The sequence below is a fragment of the Thalassophryne amazonica genome, chromosome 9, assembly GCF_902500255.1.
Source record: "Thalassophryne amazonica chromosome 9, fThaAma1.1, whole genome shotgun sequence".
Classification (NCBI taxonomy): domain Eukaryota; kingdom Metazoa; phylum Chordata; class Actinopteri; order Batrachoidiformes; family Batrachoididae; genus Thalassophryne; species Thalassophryne amazonica.
In genome coordinates this window covers 104,815,648-104,829,622 of record NC_047111.1, presented here as the reverse complement: position 1 = coordinate 104,829,622, position 13,975 = coordinate 104,815,648, and the positions used below count along the sequence as shown (strand labels likewise).

The 13,975-nt window shown below is 42.8% G+C and overlaps 1 protein-coding gene across 2 annotated transcripts in view; it reads right to left on the bottom strand.

Annotated features, from left to right (window-relative positions):
* Positions 1-291: 291 nt before the first annotated feature.
* LOC117517744 (myb/SANT-like DNA-binding domain-containing protein 2) overlaps positions 292-13,975 on the bottom strand; it is a 45,050-nt gene continuing 31,366 nt past the window's right edge. Inside the window, exons 4-5 of one of the 2 annotated variants that reach the window (XR_004562821.1) lie at positions 4,151-5,901; positions 292-3,935 (exon numbers count right to left, since the gene is read on the bottom strand). Coding sequence is in view for 1 of the 2 variants with exons in the window: in XM_034178892.1 (XP_034034783.1) it covers positions 4,983-5,901 (919 nt within the window). In the remaining variant the exon portion in view is untranslated. Of the gene's footprint in view, positions 5,902-13,975 lie in introns of both variants that reach the window. The other variant, XM_034178892.1, reaches the window with a different exon arrangement.

The window sequence follows — 13,975 nt, the reverse complement described above, 5'->3', positions numbered from 1 at the left end:
ATGGCAATATTTGCATATAATGATGCTGAAAAAAGGTGAAAAAGACATCATAGACTACTAGAACAAATTTCTTAACACTTTCATTGTAAAGATAACTATAAAAGTGTGAAATTTCCCCTTTTTCCTGTTTTTCATACAATATGATCAAAGGACATAAGTGCCCGTAGTCTAAGAATCACCCCCCAACATTGTTTGTCCAATTACTTTTGCACCATTTAAAATGAACAACATCACTAACAGTGCACAGTGACTCATCCAACAGCTGTTTATGGCTCTTGACACTGAAAAACCTTTAAACCCGTGACAGCAAGTACCTCATTTATTTTTCTCACACGTAAACACACAAGACGTGACCTCAAACAACCACATACATTGTGTCAATCAAGAAAATAGAAAATTAGCATTTATATATATATTGTACACCCAAATTAACATACAAAGTCGCAAAAGCTGGAATGCTCAAGTACATCGATATTTGCAAATATATATATTAGATATATAAGGTTGATTTCATGTACAGAGATTCAAAATGGTCTTAACCAATGGTTTAATCATCCACTGTTTTTTTTTTCCCTACAGTCCTTTCTTGGCACATTGCACATAACCTTAGGAATCATGATTATAAGATTTCAGCTTGACAAGTTGTCAATTTTAATTCGGCTGCATATAGTTACAATCAGCTACAAGTCCTAGATCAATACCCTAACATCTGCTTTAAACCTGTAAGCAAACAAATTCTCATAACTGCATGACTGTTGAAATTGAAATACCAGTATGTTAGAGATACTCCAAACTTGTGAACAAAGCTCTTGTGGTTTCCACCTGCTGATACCCATAATCTCCCAGCTGCAGCTAGAGATGCTCTGAGGTACTGGACACCAATGCAAGATGGCTGACACATGCAACACCAATGAATTTTTAATTTGACATGGACAGCACACAAGTGAGCAAAAGGAATTGGACCTCGTTCTCTTCATATCTACACGTTGGGAAAGCAGCAAGGAGAAAATAAAGCATTTCTACCCTGATGTGAAATAGTAGTATTAAGTGCTATACAAGGCCTGAGGCCCTTTGGGTCGATGGCTTACCTGCAGATACTGCAGCATGAAGCAGATGAGTCTGTGTCTCAATTCTGGGGCTACATCCTTTGAAGGCTGCATTCATCGACTGCATACATCATCGTCATGCAACTAGGCCGTCTCATTTCAAAGGCTCGTGAACGAGGAGCATCACAAGAATCTTGTGGAGCTTGTTGTGTGCCGATGTGAAGACTGGGGGATTAGAAATGCTGTGGGAGTTGCTATGGTTTTTAGGACTCTAACGGTCAGCTGACTGTGTTGAACACAATTTATGGGTCCAAAATCTTTACCACGTATTTGGTTACTATTACCACTGAACTTAATAATTACCTGGATGCTTAGTTTAATCATATCAGTCATTAATCTTTATTCTTATTATTATTATTAATGGCAGTTTGGCCAAAGCAGTTTGGTCTGCTTGGAGTTTCTTCCTACAATCAAAAAATGCCCAAGGTTGTTTTTCCCCTTACCACTGTTGCCAATGTGTTTGCTCTGGGGGTTGGCTATGAATAGATCATACTCTTGTGAAGCACTTTGGGATGACCTATACTAGGATTTGGCACTATATAAAGAAAAAGACTAAGAATAAACTGAGTTCAATGCTACTTGGAATGTGGATGGCAAATGCAACCTTCTTTCCCCTGAAAATGAAAGCTGCAACAGGTGTATCCAACGCAGCCCAAACAATTCCACGCATCATATGTACAATTATACATAAGTGATGTCTATAAGTAGAATATGAATAAATATAAAAAATGATTACTACTCTATGAGTTACACCCATTATGCTAGCATGTCATGTACTGTTGTCATGGCTGCTAGATGACAGCATGACGGCACAGGATAAGCTAATGACGCAATTGCAAAATGCTCCAGTCTTATTTCAGATCTGTTGGCTTGGCTTCTCTGTTCTCACAAGGCCTGCTCTTCTGGTGGTGATTGAACGCAGCGTTCGAAGGATACGTCCCCCGAATTGAGACATCGCCTTCGACTCCGCTTGGGCGGGATGCCAGTCTATCGTAGGTTCATTCTCCAGCTAAGGTCAGTACTGCCCCAAATGCTGCGAATTCAACTCAGATATCATCTGCTTTGATGTGATGACATTTTAGAACATCAGACAAAGACTACAGGAGTGTTGACTTATTTCCCATTTTGTACATCAGATTTGGCTCAAATAGGAGCAAAGCTGTAAACCCTGAACTGCACTAGCATGCCAAAAGGTATTTCAAAGCTCTAAAAATCTTTCAATGTCAACAAGGAAGCTAAGGGAACTACAGCAAAACTCAGAGTCCACACCTCCACTGTTTCCAGACACTTTTACATTTTTGTCATGTGATGCACGTCTACCCAATTTCAGTAAGACAAAACATATCAAAAATCTATCACAAAATGCAAGTTCCTGATCTTTGTCTGTTTCATCACTGAGGTGTAATTGGTCCATCGAATTCTATAACTTGGTTCAACAGTTTGAGTAAATATGCTATCAGACAAAAACATAATCCACTTACTGCAAACAAAAACATCCATGCAACAGCATTAGCAGGTATCCATATTAATTAAACACAATTTGCAAGCTATCAGCCAATAACGATGTGTTGCTTTTGGCCACTTAATTGCATTAAAGCATCCCTAACTGCAGCCTAGTTCAACGTACAAAAGGTAAGTCGTGAATTAACCACTCACACCTCACAAGGCACAAATATACTCTTAAATGCGCGACTGCATGACAGACGTGACATTGTGACCTCATGCGCTCATTTCACGCCCTTTTTTACATGTCCTAAAAAAGAAAGTGACACAGCTACAACCTTCAATACTCCTGTCAAGCATGAGGGCAGTACAAGCAAATACAAAGAAAAAGAACAGCTTCAAAATGAAAACAGCAGAAAATTTCAACAAAACTGGACTTGCCCAGAATTGTTACAAAGCAGTTCCACAGTGAAAAGTAAGTCAAGCAGTGAGCTCACCAAGAAGACAAGTCAACCATTAGCTGAGGCTCATTTCTGGGACCACCTAAGGTGACAAAACCATTTGATTCCAGCCTCAGTGTATGACGATCTACACCAAAATGTGTGATAATCTTTCCAGAGTACGTTGCCGCTAGATCCAGGTAGAAGTTGAAGGATTCACTTCTGCCTGACCCTCATGTTGAAAGTATATCACATCTGTCTGATCATAAAAATACCTAAAAAATACCAAAAAGGTTATTTTAGCCTGTTTCCAATTTTGGTCACCCCTTTTTGCTACAAATAAGAGTGCAACATATCACAAAACTCTGAGTTTGGATCAGATCACTGCTTTTAGTCACAGATCCAATCTTTTTTCAGATCAGAAAAAACAAATAACTTTGCTTTCCACACTGCCATGGGCAATGAATGAAAACAAAGTGTCAAATGTTTTAATAATGTTTTAAAGCTTAATAGAACACCTTTGGTAGGTACTGAGATGCCAGGCACAGCTCACTGCACCTCATCTGATTGCCACATGCACCTTCAGCTTGGTATGCCACTTGTCAAAGGCCAGGAAAAGTTGTCTCCAACTCCCACACTGCCGGGAGAACAATGGACTACCAGCCACCTCGGCCTCACCCACGCTCAGCTCAGGACGGCACAGGGAAAATGCAGTGTACACCCTCCATTCTTAACTCCTTATATTTGAGAATGATTCTTTCCGTGCTTGGATCCCAGTGTTTAGCAATCTTGCACCGGGCTGTTTTAATCCAAGTGCAAAGCAGCAGACACAGTCTGCAATTAATATGGTCCATTCACATGAACACAAAGCCGCAACTCAGCATCAACAGTTAAACAGATATTACTTTAAAAACAAGTCACTATGACAATAAGTCAGTATTACACACTATTATTTAAGCTTTGCTGTTGCAGGGGTGGTGGACTTGGACTTTCAGTGTGGAAGGTTCCTGGTTCAACCCCTGCCACATTTCTCCATGTAATGTGGAGTTGCATCAGGAAAGGTATCTGGCCTAAAACCTGTGTCAAATCAACATGCAGATCTACCTAGGATCTGCTGTGGTGACCCTAACTGAAAACAAGGGAGCAGCCAAAGGGATTTACTACTTAAGCTTTGCAATTAAACCACAGGTCATATGTGCCAAACTGTTCGCTTGGGGAATCATGGATCAACTATGGTCCATTACACCACCACAAATAAAACAGATGGTGCAAACTATTGCTGTAAAGACAGGATAATGTGTAAGCTTTCAACATGATTGTAGCATCCTTAGAATGTATAATCCTTAACTGAACCCTTGCTGACTAAGCTGCCACGCTGGGAAGGTTGAGAAATTATTAAATTCTAATCTGTCCCTGGTGGACAAATTTAAGATATGCAGGCAAATGTGTCAAGATGACACGCTTGAAATTACATCGCGCAGTGAAATTGAAGAATGTTTGTGCCTTGCGATCGTTTGTGGATTCAGGTCCAAACCTTGACATTCAACATAAAGGCCGTTTATGAAAAATAAACTATGGTTCCCTTGCTGCCTTGTTTGCTACAATCTACTGAGGTAGACAGATACATACTGCAGTAGTCCCACCGCTGACCACACACACTCACTGAGGCAGCACTGATCGACAATCTTAAACAAGCAGCGCAACCTTTATAGTGCACTTTTTTTTTGGCCCAAAACAATTTTGCACATTTGTTTTAGCTGTTTAGCTTCTTTTCCCACTTTTTGAGCACATTATATTTGCCATCTTGTGCACCTTCTTTCTTATTTCTCTTGATTAACAAATGAAAAATTGAATGACAATTACAGAGAGCAGAAAAGGCTGCTAAACCATATCTGTTACACATCCATGCTTTGCAACGGACAGAACTGGTCACCTTTCATGTTGCCCCATTGGCGGTAATTATAGCAATAGTCCAAAAACATTGAAGTAATAATTACAGTGTTTCTTTGTTGTATTTTAAAGAATAACCAATGGCATTTTCAAGGCACTCCACCAGGGAGCCTGCAGACAGGAAGTCCAGATCCACCTCAATGAATTTAATGTAAATGGCCAAAAGCTGAGATGAACCTTCATCTCCTTTGCCATCATGGCTTTTGATACCGCTGCGACAGTTTTCCTGCAGGAACCGGGTGATACCTGAGGGTTCCCTGTGGACAGAGTGCTTGCTGGAACCCTGAAAGTGCTGGAAGAGACACTGCTGTATGGTCCTATCCTCAGCGATGCCCAGGTAGCAATAAGAGACTTTGGCTCCAGTTGTGTCACCTTTTGCTGCTCCTTCAACATCTGCCTGGCTTGGTGCTCCATTCTCTTGCTTGCACTGATGTAAGCTATGGTCTCGACTATGACTCTGGGAGGTGGTCTGTGCAGTGTCATTAGAGCATGAGGCCACCTCACAACCAATAGCATACAGACCATGTGACTTGGGGACGTCCCCAGGAAGGAGGTAGTGCGATATTCCTTTGTTACAGCCTGTCACCTTAGACTGGGTGACAGGGATCCAGTCCACCTCCATGTGCAGCTCCAGGCAACGCGCCTCACTGATGGTAATGTCCAAGAACTTGTAGTAGACATTCTTCCAGTTCATCTTCTGAACTTTGGTCATGATGATCCGGCCCTCAGGCCTCTCTGGGTTGAAGTACTCGCGAAGCCGCTTGCCTAATGGCACCTGCGAGCTGATTTCAGCATAGTGGTAACGCACGTCTTCACGCCAGCGGGTGTTGTAGCCCACACCAAAGATGGCGAGTTTATTGGACAGGTGTAGTCGTGAGAACTCAGTCCATGTCTGGAAGGGCTCCCATTTAAGCTGCACAGACTCAAGGATATGTATCACAGTCTGCATCATGTCCCTTTTCCTGTGGAAAACCCAAGAAATGTAATAATTAGGGGTGTAATAGTTAGCAGATATGTATAGAAAATCGATTTTAAGGTAACAGATAGGCCAACACAGATGCCCTGAACCCTACTGGTTCAATATTATAAACTGACAGTTAATCTTGTTTTGCGGTTACATCTGCAAATTCAACCTTTTGTACAAAGTTTCAAATCAGCACGAGACTCTCATGACACTGGTCACAGGAACATTAACTTTATGAGGTCAAAACAAAAGCGACATGTCAGGTCACGGTAGACGGTATAAAGGGATAAATGGACCCATTTGAACATTATATTTAACAGATTGTTAACTCTGTCATACCTGTTTAGAACAGGAAAATTACACTGTGTGGTTTATGCTATGCAAACAACAGCCATCTTTTTCTATGCTGCAGTTTCTGCTATTGTATGTGGTGCTGCCCCCAGTGGTGAAGAAAAGGTAAACAGAATCAGCACCAATGTGTTGCTGTAATAACTTTTTTTTTATTAAAGTATGTATTCAAAAGAAAGCAATACCACTTTAGGCGTATTCTAATTTTTTTATGGAAAGTGAATGTCTACATTAAACAGAATTGTTTCGAACCGTATCGTATTGAACAATTCCATAATCAAAAATAATTGTTCCTGAATTGTGCTGTAGCCCGTGTCTAGACATGAATCATATCGTACGAGGGACACATGAACAAGTAGTAGTAATAACAATATTAAAGTTTATTCTAAATGTAAGGATTAATTCATGACTTTTACAGCCAGTTTTCTTAAGACAAGTCAGGGGATGAAATAAAAGTCAAAGTAAATGTAAAGGTGCGTTTACACATAATGATGACAAGTCAGGAATGCCATGAAGTACATTCTTGGCCGCTGATTACGAATGTGATGATTTGAGGCAGAGGCGTCAAGTGTCCCCAGGAACTGCTGCAACCTGTTACCACGTGTTACAATTTATGGCACATGTTGCTGGAGAATTATCAGGAACCATTATGCACAGTCAAGAATAAGTTTCCATGTTGTTGCAAGTGCGCTGAGGAGCATTGGAACGAAACTTTTAACCGACTTGGTGTCACTGTCCTCCTTTAGCATCCTGCAGCAAAGAAACTGAATGCGGTGCAGCAGGAATTAATTGTGCGCACGTCAGAGATGAACGCTGTCAGGCTCTATTAAGGACCACCACAAATCAAGATGAATCAACACACTCAGTTGCGACCTCCACGACATGAGGTGAAATGAGGGTGTTGTGTGACATTCGTGGAAGACTTTTTGACAGCCAAAAACATGCTCCACAAAAATCATGAATATCATGCACCAACATGCACTATTAAGAAACCTATTCAGATGCGTTAAGAATGTCAAGAATGTGCCAAGAATTATGCAAATATGACATTCGTAACATGTCTTGCCTATGTGTAAACGCAGCTTAAGGATCATTTCGTTCCCCCCACCGCCAATCTTGCATTTTCCGTACTGGCCCAATTTCTTCGAATTTGGGATTGGAGAATACAAATGAAATTCACCAGATTCTGGAAATAAGTGTTTGGGCAGCTCACGTTCCGATCCTCACCTATGGTCATGAGATTTGGCTCATGACCGAAAGAACGAGATCGCGAGTACAAGCGGCCGAGATGAGTTTCCTCCGCAGGGTGGTTGGGCGCTCCCTTAGAGATAGGGTGAGGAGCTCGATCACTCGGGAGGAGCTCGGAGTCGAGCCGCTGCTCCTCCACGTCGAAAGGAGTCACTTGAGGTGGCTCGGGCATCTTTTCCGGATGCCCCCTGGACGCCTCGCTGGAGAGGTGTTCCAGGCACGTCCCACTGGGAGGAGGCCCCGGGGAAGATCCAGGACACGCTGGAGGGACTACATCTCTCGGCTGGCTTGGGAATGCCTTGGGGTTCCCCCGGAGGAGCTGGGGGAGGTGTGTGTGGATCGGGAGGTCTGGGCGGCTTTGCTTGAGCTGCTGCCCCCGCGACCCGACTCCGGATAAAGTGGAAGAAAATGGATGGAGAGCTCACAAAATAGTCTTTTTGTTTTAAACATTTGTTCGTGAGAAAATTACTGATCAGACTCATGAGAAACCGACAATGTGCTAATCCACCTCATTGAGAAGAAACACAAACACACAGTAAAACTCTCATATAATGGATTTAGGTGGACCAGTAAATTTTGTCTGTTATAATAATCGAAATGCGTGATATGTACAGTAGTGTTCAGAATAATAGTAGTGCTATGTGACTAAAAAGATTAATCCAGGTTTTGAGTATATTTCTTATTGTTACATGGGAAACAAGATACCAGTAGATTCTCACAAATCCAACAAGACCAAGCATGCATGATATTCACACTCTTAAGGCTATGAAATTGGGGTATTAGTAAAAAAAAGTAGAGAAGGGGGTGTTCACAATAATAGTAGCATCTGCTGTTGATGCTACAAACTCAAAACTATTATGTTCAAACTGCTTTTATAGCAATCCTGTGAATCACTAAGCTAGTATTTAGTTGTATAACCACAGTTTTTCATGATTTCTTCACATCTGCGAGGCATTAATTTTGTTGGTTTGGAACCAAGATTTTGCTTGTTTACTAGTGTGTTTGGGGTCACTGTCTTGTTGAAACACCCATTTCAAGGGCATGTCCTCTTCAGCATAAGGCAACATGACCTCTTCAAGTATTTTGACATATCCAAACTGATCCATGATACCTGGTATGCGATATATAGGCCCAACACCATAGTAGGAGAAACATGCCCATATCATGATGCTTACACCACCATGCTTCACTGTCTTCACTGTGAACTGTGGCTTGAATTCAGAGTTTGGGGGTCGTCTCACAAACTGTCTGCAGCCCTTGGACCCAAAAAGAACAATTTTACTCTCATCAGTCCACAAAATATTCCTTCATTTCTCTTTAGGCCAGTTGATGTGTTCTTTCGCACATTGTAACCTCTTCTGCACGTCTTTTATTTAACAGAGGGACTTTGCCAGGGATTCTTGCAAATAAATTAGCTTCACACAGGCGTCTTCTAACTGTCACAGCACTTACAGGTAACTCCAGACTGTCTTTGATCATCCTGGAACTGATCAATGGGTGAGCATTTACCATTCTGGTTATTCTTCTATCCATTTTGATGGTTGTTTTCCATTTTCTTCCACGCGTCTGTTTTTTTTGTTCATTTTAAAGCACTGGAGATCACTGTACGTGAACAGCCTATAATTTTTTGCACCTGCGGATAAGTTTTCCCCTCTCCAATCAACTTTTTATTCAAACTATGCTGTTCTTCTGAACAATGTCTTGAAAGTCCCATTTTCCTCAGGCTTTCAAAGAGAAAAGCATGTTCAACAGGTGCTGGCTTCATCCTTAAATAGGGGACACCTGATTCACACCTGTTTGTTCCACAAAACTCACTGACTGAATGCCACACTACTATTATTGTGAACACCCCCTTTTCTACTTTTTTTTTTTTTTTTTTTTACCAATAGCCCAATTTCATAGCCTTAAGAGTGTGCATATCATGAATGCTTGGTCTTGTTGGATTTGTGAGAATCTACTGAATCTACTGGTACCTTGTTTCTCATGTAACAATATAACAATACAGAAATATACTCAAAACCTGAATTAATCTTTTTAGTCACATAGCACTACTATTATTCTGAACACTACTGTATAAGATGGACAAAATCCAGTATACGTATAAAACGGTCAAAATCCGTTATATGCTGTAAGGGATTAGTTACAGTCAGAAGGTGCCGAACGAGCTACAGGGAATACCCAGCACCAATTAGGGTTAAATATTTCCATGATTAAAAGCATGACCTTGAATTGGGACTTGTGCCAATTAATGACCAGGTCAAAACTTCATCTGAAAAAAATACACGCCTGCCTTAAGTAAGCGCCGGACATTATGTGCACTAAAAAGATTGGTACCTTGGAATCCTAAAGCCTGATTTACGCTTCTCCAGCTCCATATCTCCATGGCCATGCAATGACGTTTCCGACTCTGTTGGTCATATTTGCTGTCTTTCCAACCAAACGTATTTGATCCATAATCGAAATGTTAATGTGCTCAGATAATGGAATTCTAACAGCCTCGTACTCACCACTAACATGCCTCTAACATCCTTGTTTGTCCTCGTAGTAACCCGTACACAAACTGCCCCGTGCTGTTTTTGCTCAATTTTGAACTTCTCGAAATTAGCGCCACGCTCAGAGATGAGCTTCCTTAGCAGAATATTCTGCCTTTAAAAGCCATTATACGAGGGCTGTCAATAAAGTAACGGTCCGTTTTATTTTTTTCAAAAACTATATGGATTTCATTCATATGTTTTTACGTCAGACATGCTTGAACCCTCGTGCGCATGCGTGAGTTTTTCCACGCCTGTCGGTGATGTCATTCGCCTGTGAGCACTCCTTGTGGGAGGAGTCGTCCAGCCCCTCGTCGGAATTCCTTTGTCTGAGAAGTTGCTGAGAGACTGGCGCGTTGTTTGATCAAAATTTTTTCTAAACCTGTGAGACACATCGAAGTGGACACGGTTCGAAAAATTAAGATGGTTTTCAGTGAAAATTTTAACGGCTGATGAGAGATTTTGAGGTGATTCTGTCGCTTTAAGGACTTCCCACGGTGCGAGACGTCGCTCAGCGCTCTCAGCCGCCGTCGTCAGCCTGTTCAAGCTGAAAACCTCCACATTTCAGGCTCTATTGATCCAGGAAGTTGTGAGAGTTCAGAGACGTTTCAGAAGAAGTCGGTTTCAGCATTTTATCCGGATATTCCACTGTTAAAGGAGATTTTTTTAATGAAAGACGTGCGGACGGGTCCGCGCGTCGGGACGCAGCCGACGCAGTGCGGCGGCACAGGAAAAACACCTCTGTTGGAAGCCTTAAGGACAAGTTGGAACATGTCCTGCTGTTAAACAATTTCTCATATACTCACTCCACTGAAAGCCATCAAAAGCCGCCTGGATTTTACAAATGGTTATCAACACGGAGGTGTTTTTCCTGTGCCGCCGCACTGCGTCGGCTGCGTCCCGACGCGCGGACCCGTCCGCACGTCTTTCATTAAAAAAAATCTCCTTTAACAGTGGAATATCCGGATAAAATGCTGAAACCGACTTCTTCTGAAACTTCTCTGTTCTCTCACGAATTCCTGGATCAATAGAGCCTGAAATGTGGAGGTTTTCAGCTTGAACAGGCTGACGACGGCGGCTGAGAGCGCTGAGCGACGTCTCGCACCGTGGGAAGTCCTTAAAGCGACAGAATCACCTCAAAATCTCTCATCAGCCGTTAAAATTTTCACTGAAAACCAGCTTAATTTTTCGAACCGTGTCCACTTCGATGTGTCTCACAGGTTTAGAAAAAATTTTGATCAAACAACGCGCCAGTCTCTCAGCAACTTCTCAGACAAAGGAATTCCGACGAGGGGCTGGACGACTCCTCCCACAAGGAGTGCTCACAGGCGAATGACGTCACCGACAGGCGTGGAAAAACTCACGCATGCGCACGAGAGTTCAAGCATGTCTGACGTAAAAACATATGAATGAAATCCATATAGTTTTTGAAAAAAATAAAAAGGACCGTTACTTTATTGACAGCCCTCGTATAACGGCTGAGTGGATCCTTGTCATTTGATTGGTGCGTTGTATGTCACATGACATGGATTAATTCATCTCATTTGTGTTGCATTGCATTTAGAGTGCCGCTTGGTTCCATTTAGAGTGCAAATTCAGCTTGGGACTCTGGCGAGGGCGGTCGCATCTCCTCCACTCTCCCTTGTCTCTCTGCCTTTAACCTTCAAGTCCCGACTTCACCAGACTGTGAATTCCTCAAAACTATATTGGATTCTGGATCTATTGGACTACTATTGGATTAACCATGGAATTGATCAGCTGGTCTCTGAACGGTATTGACACCATTTTTTCTACAAGAAAGGTCAGGACGGGGAAACCTACCTGCCCAGATGGAATGCCCTGATCTACCGGAAAGTTGGCAAGATGGCGGCATCAAGAACCATGGGCCCTTGCTTGTCCGTCATGATTAACAAGGTTGGCAAGGCAGTGCATTCTCAGGCTGCGCTGACTCTTGAACTCAGACGCAAATTGGATACCTTGGACACCTTGGAGCTGATGCGTGCCTTGCAGTTGAAGCTGAAGGTTTCGGAGGCCGGTGAATATTCTTAATTCATAGTTGGGAATATTCTAAATTCATAATTGGGATTTGGCTGTTCAAGTGGAACTGTTGAAAGTGTTTTTCACTGCTCAGCTACAACATTCCAGGCTTATCTAGCCTCAAGGACAAATTGCCCACTGTTTACCTCCAGAGGAATTTATTCAGGCCTTGTTGAGATTATCCATTCTTATCTCAACCCACAAAGACAATAAACTGACTTACACATGGACTGAAGCATGCTCCAGCTTTTCCCTTTCACCTCCCTTCCTGCCCCGCCCAACCGCAGCAGGCCCCCGTTCCTCCCAAGCTGGCAGGCGGCGCAACTCCAGTTGCAGCGGCTACCACACACTCACATCGCCTCAATTTGGAAAACGGACTGTTTCAAGTTTAGTGCACATAAACAATGTCAAAATGTATATGTGTTGTCTTAATTCTGATGTGTACCATTATTACGGTAAACAAGTAATAATTGTGGATTAATTGCTGTTTGTCTGTGGAATGTGAGTGTGGCAATCTTGTTGTTGTAATGACAATGATAATAAAGCTATCCATCCATCCATCCAAATTTGGTTCCATGCGTTTGGTACCATTGCACTCTGCACGCACACGTGATCCTGCACACACGTGCTCACGCACACCCATGCACGCATGCCCACAAATGCTTGCGCAAGCACATGCACGCGCACCCACACCCACAACACGCGCGCTCATGTAAACAAAACAAATCCACTGTGCTGTCTGGAGGCTGTTAGCGGGAAGACAGAAAAGCTGGACTCAATTCTGATGTGATTTTTTTTTTTCGCTACACTGAGGACGTACAGTCTTTTTTGATGGCACATGCACGCACAAGCGCTGACCAGGTTGTGTGTGTGTGTGTGTGTGTGTGTGTGCGCGCGCGCGCGCGAAGATTTGATTGATCTAAGTGATGCTGCCAATTCTTGTAACACACACAAACACGCATAAAAAAAAAATCCACTCTGCTGTAAGCCATCGGGATGCATGAAAACCTGTTCACATGAAACACTGATGTGATTTTTGGCTGGACTATGGAACTACACAAAGTCTTTTTTTAATGGAAGCCTGAAGTCAGTGCACAGTATCACTGGACTACACGTTACACTGGAACACCAAAATGTAAGTCCCTTTTCTGTTGTTTATAAATTAATAAAATATCACATGACAAGGATCTATTTTAGCCGTTAGATAAAACAAATAATGAATGTTTTTACATTCTTTCAATGGAACAAATATTTAATTTGGTGAAAGCTGGAACAGGAACAGGATATCGAGGTGTAGTCGGGGGTAGGAGGGCTTCCGGTTTGGTGGGCTCAGGGTCTTGTCACTGCTTTTTGCAGTTGATGTGGTCCTGTTGGCTTCATCGGCCGGTGACCAACACTCACTGGATCAGTTCGCAGTCGAGTGTGAAGCGGCTGGGATGAGGATCAGCACCTCTAAATCTGAGGCCATGGTTCTCAACAGGAAACCGATGGATTGCCTACTCGGGGTAGGGAATACAGCCTTGCCCCAAGTGAAGGAGTTCAAGTACCTCAGGGTCTTGTTCACAAGTGAGGAGACGATGGAGTGTGACACTGGCCAGAGAACTGGCGCAGCAGGGGCAGTATTGTATTCGCTCTACTGCACTGTTGTGACGAAAAGGGAGCTGAGCCAAAAGGCGAAGCTCTCGATCTACTGGTCAATCTTCGTTTCTACTCTCACCTATGGTCATGAGTGTTGGGTCATGACCAAAAGAACTAGATCGCAGGTACAAGCGGCCGAAATGGGCTTTCTCAGGAGGGTGGCTGGTGTCTCCCTTAGAGACAGGGTGAGAAGTTCGGTCATCCGTGGGGAACTCGGAGTAGAGTTGCTGCTCCTTCGCATTGAAAGGAGCCAGCAGAGGTGGTTCGGGC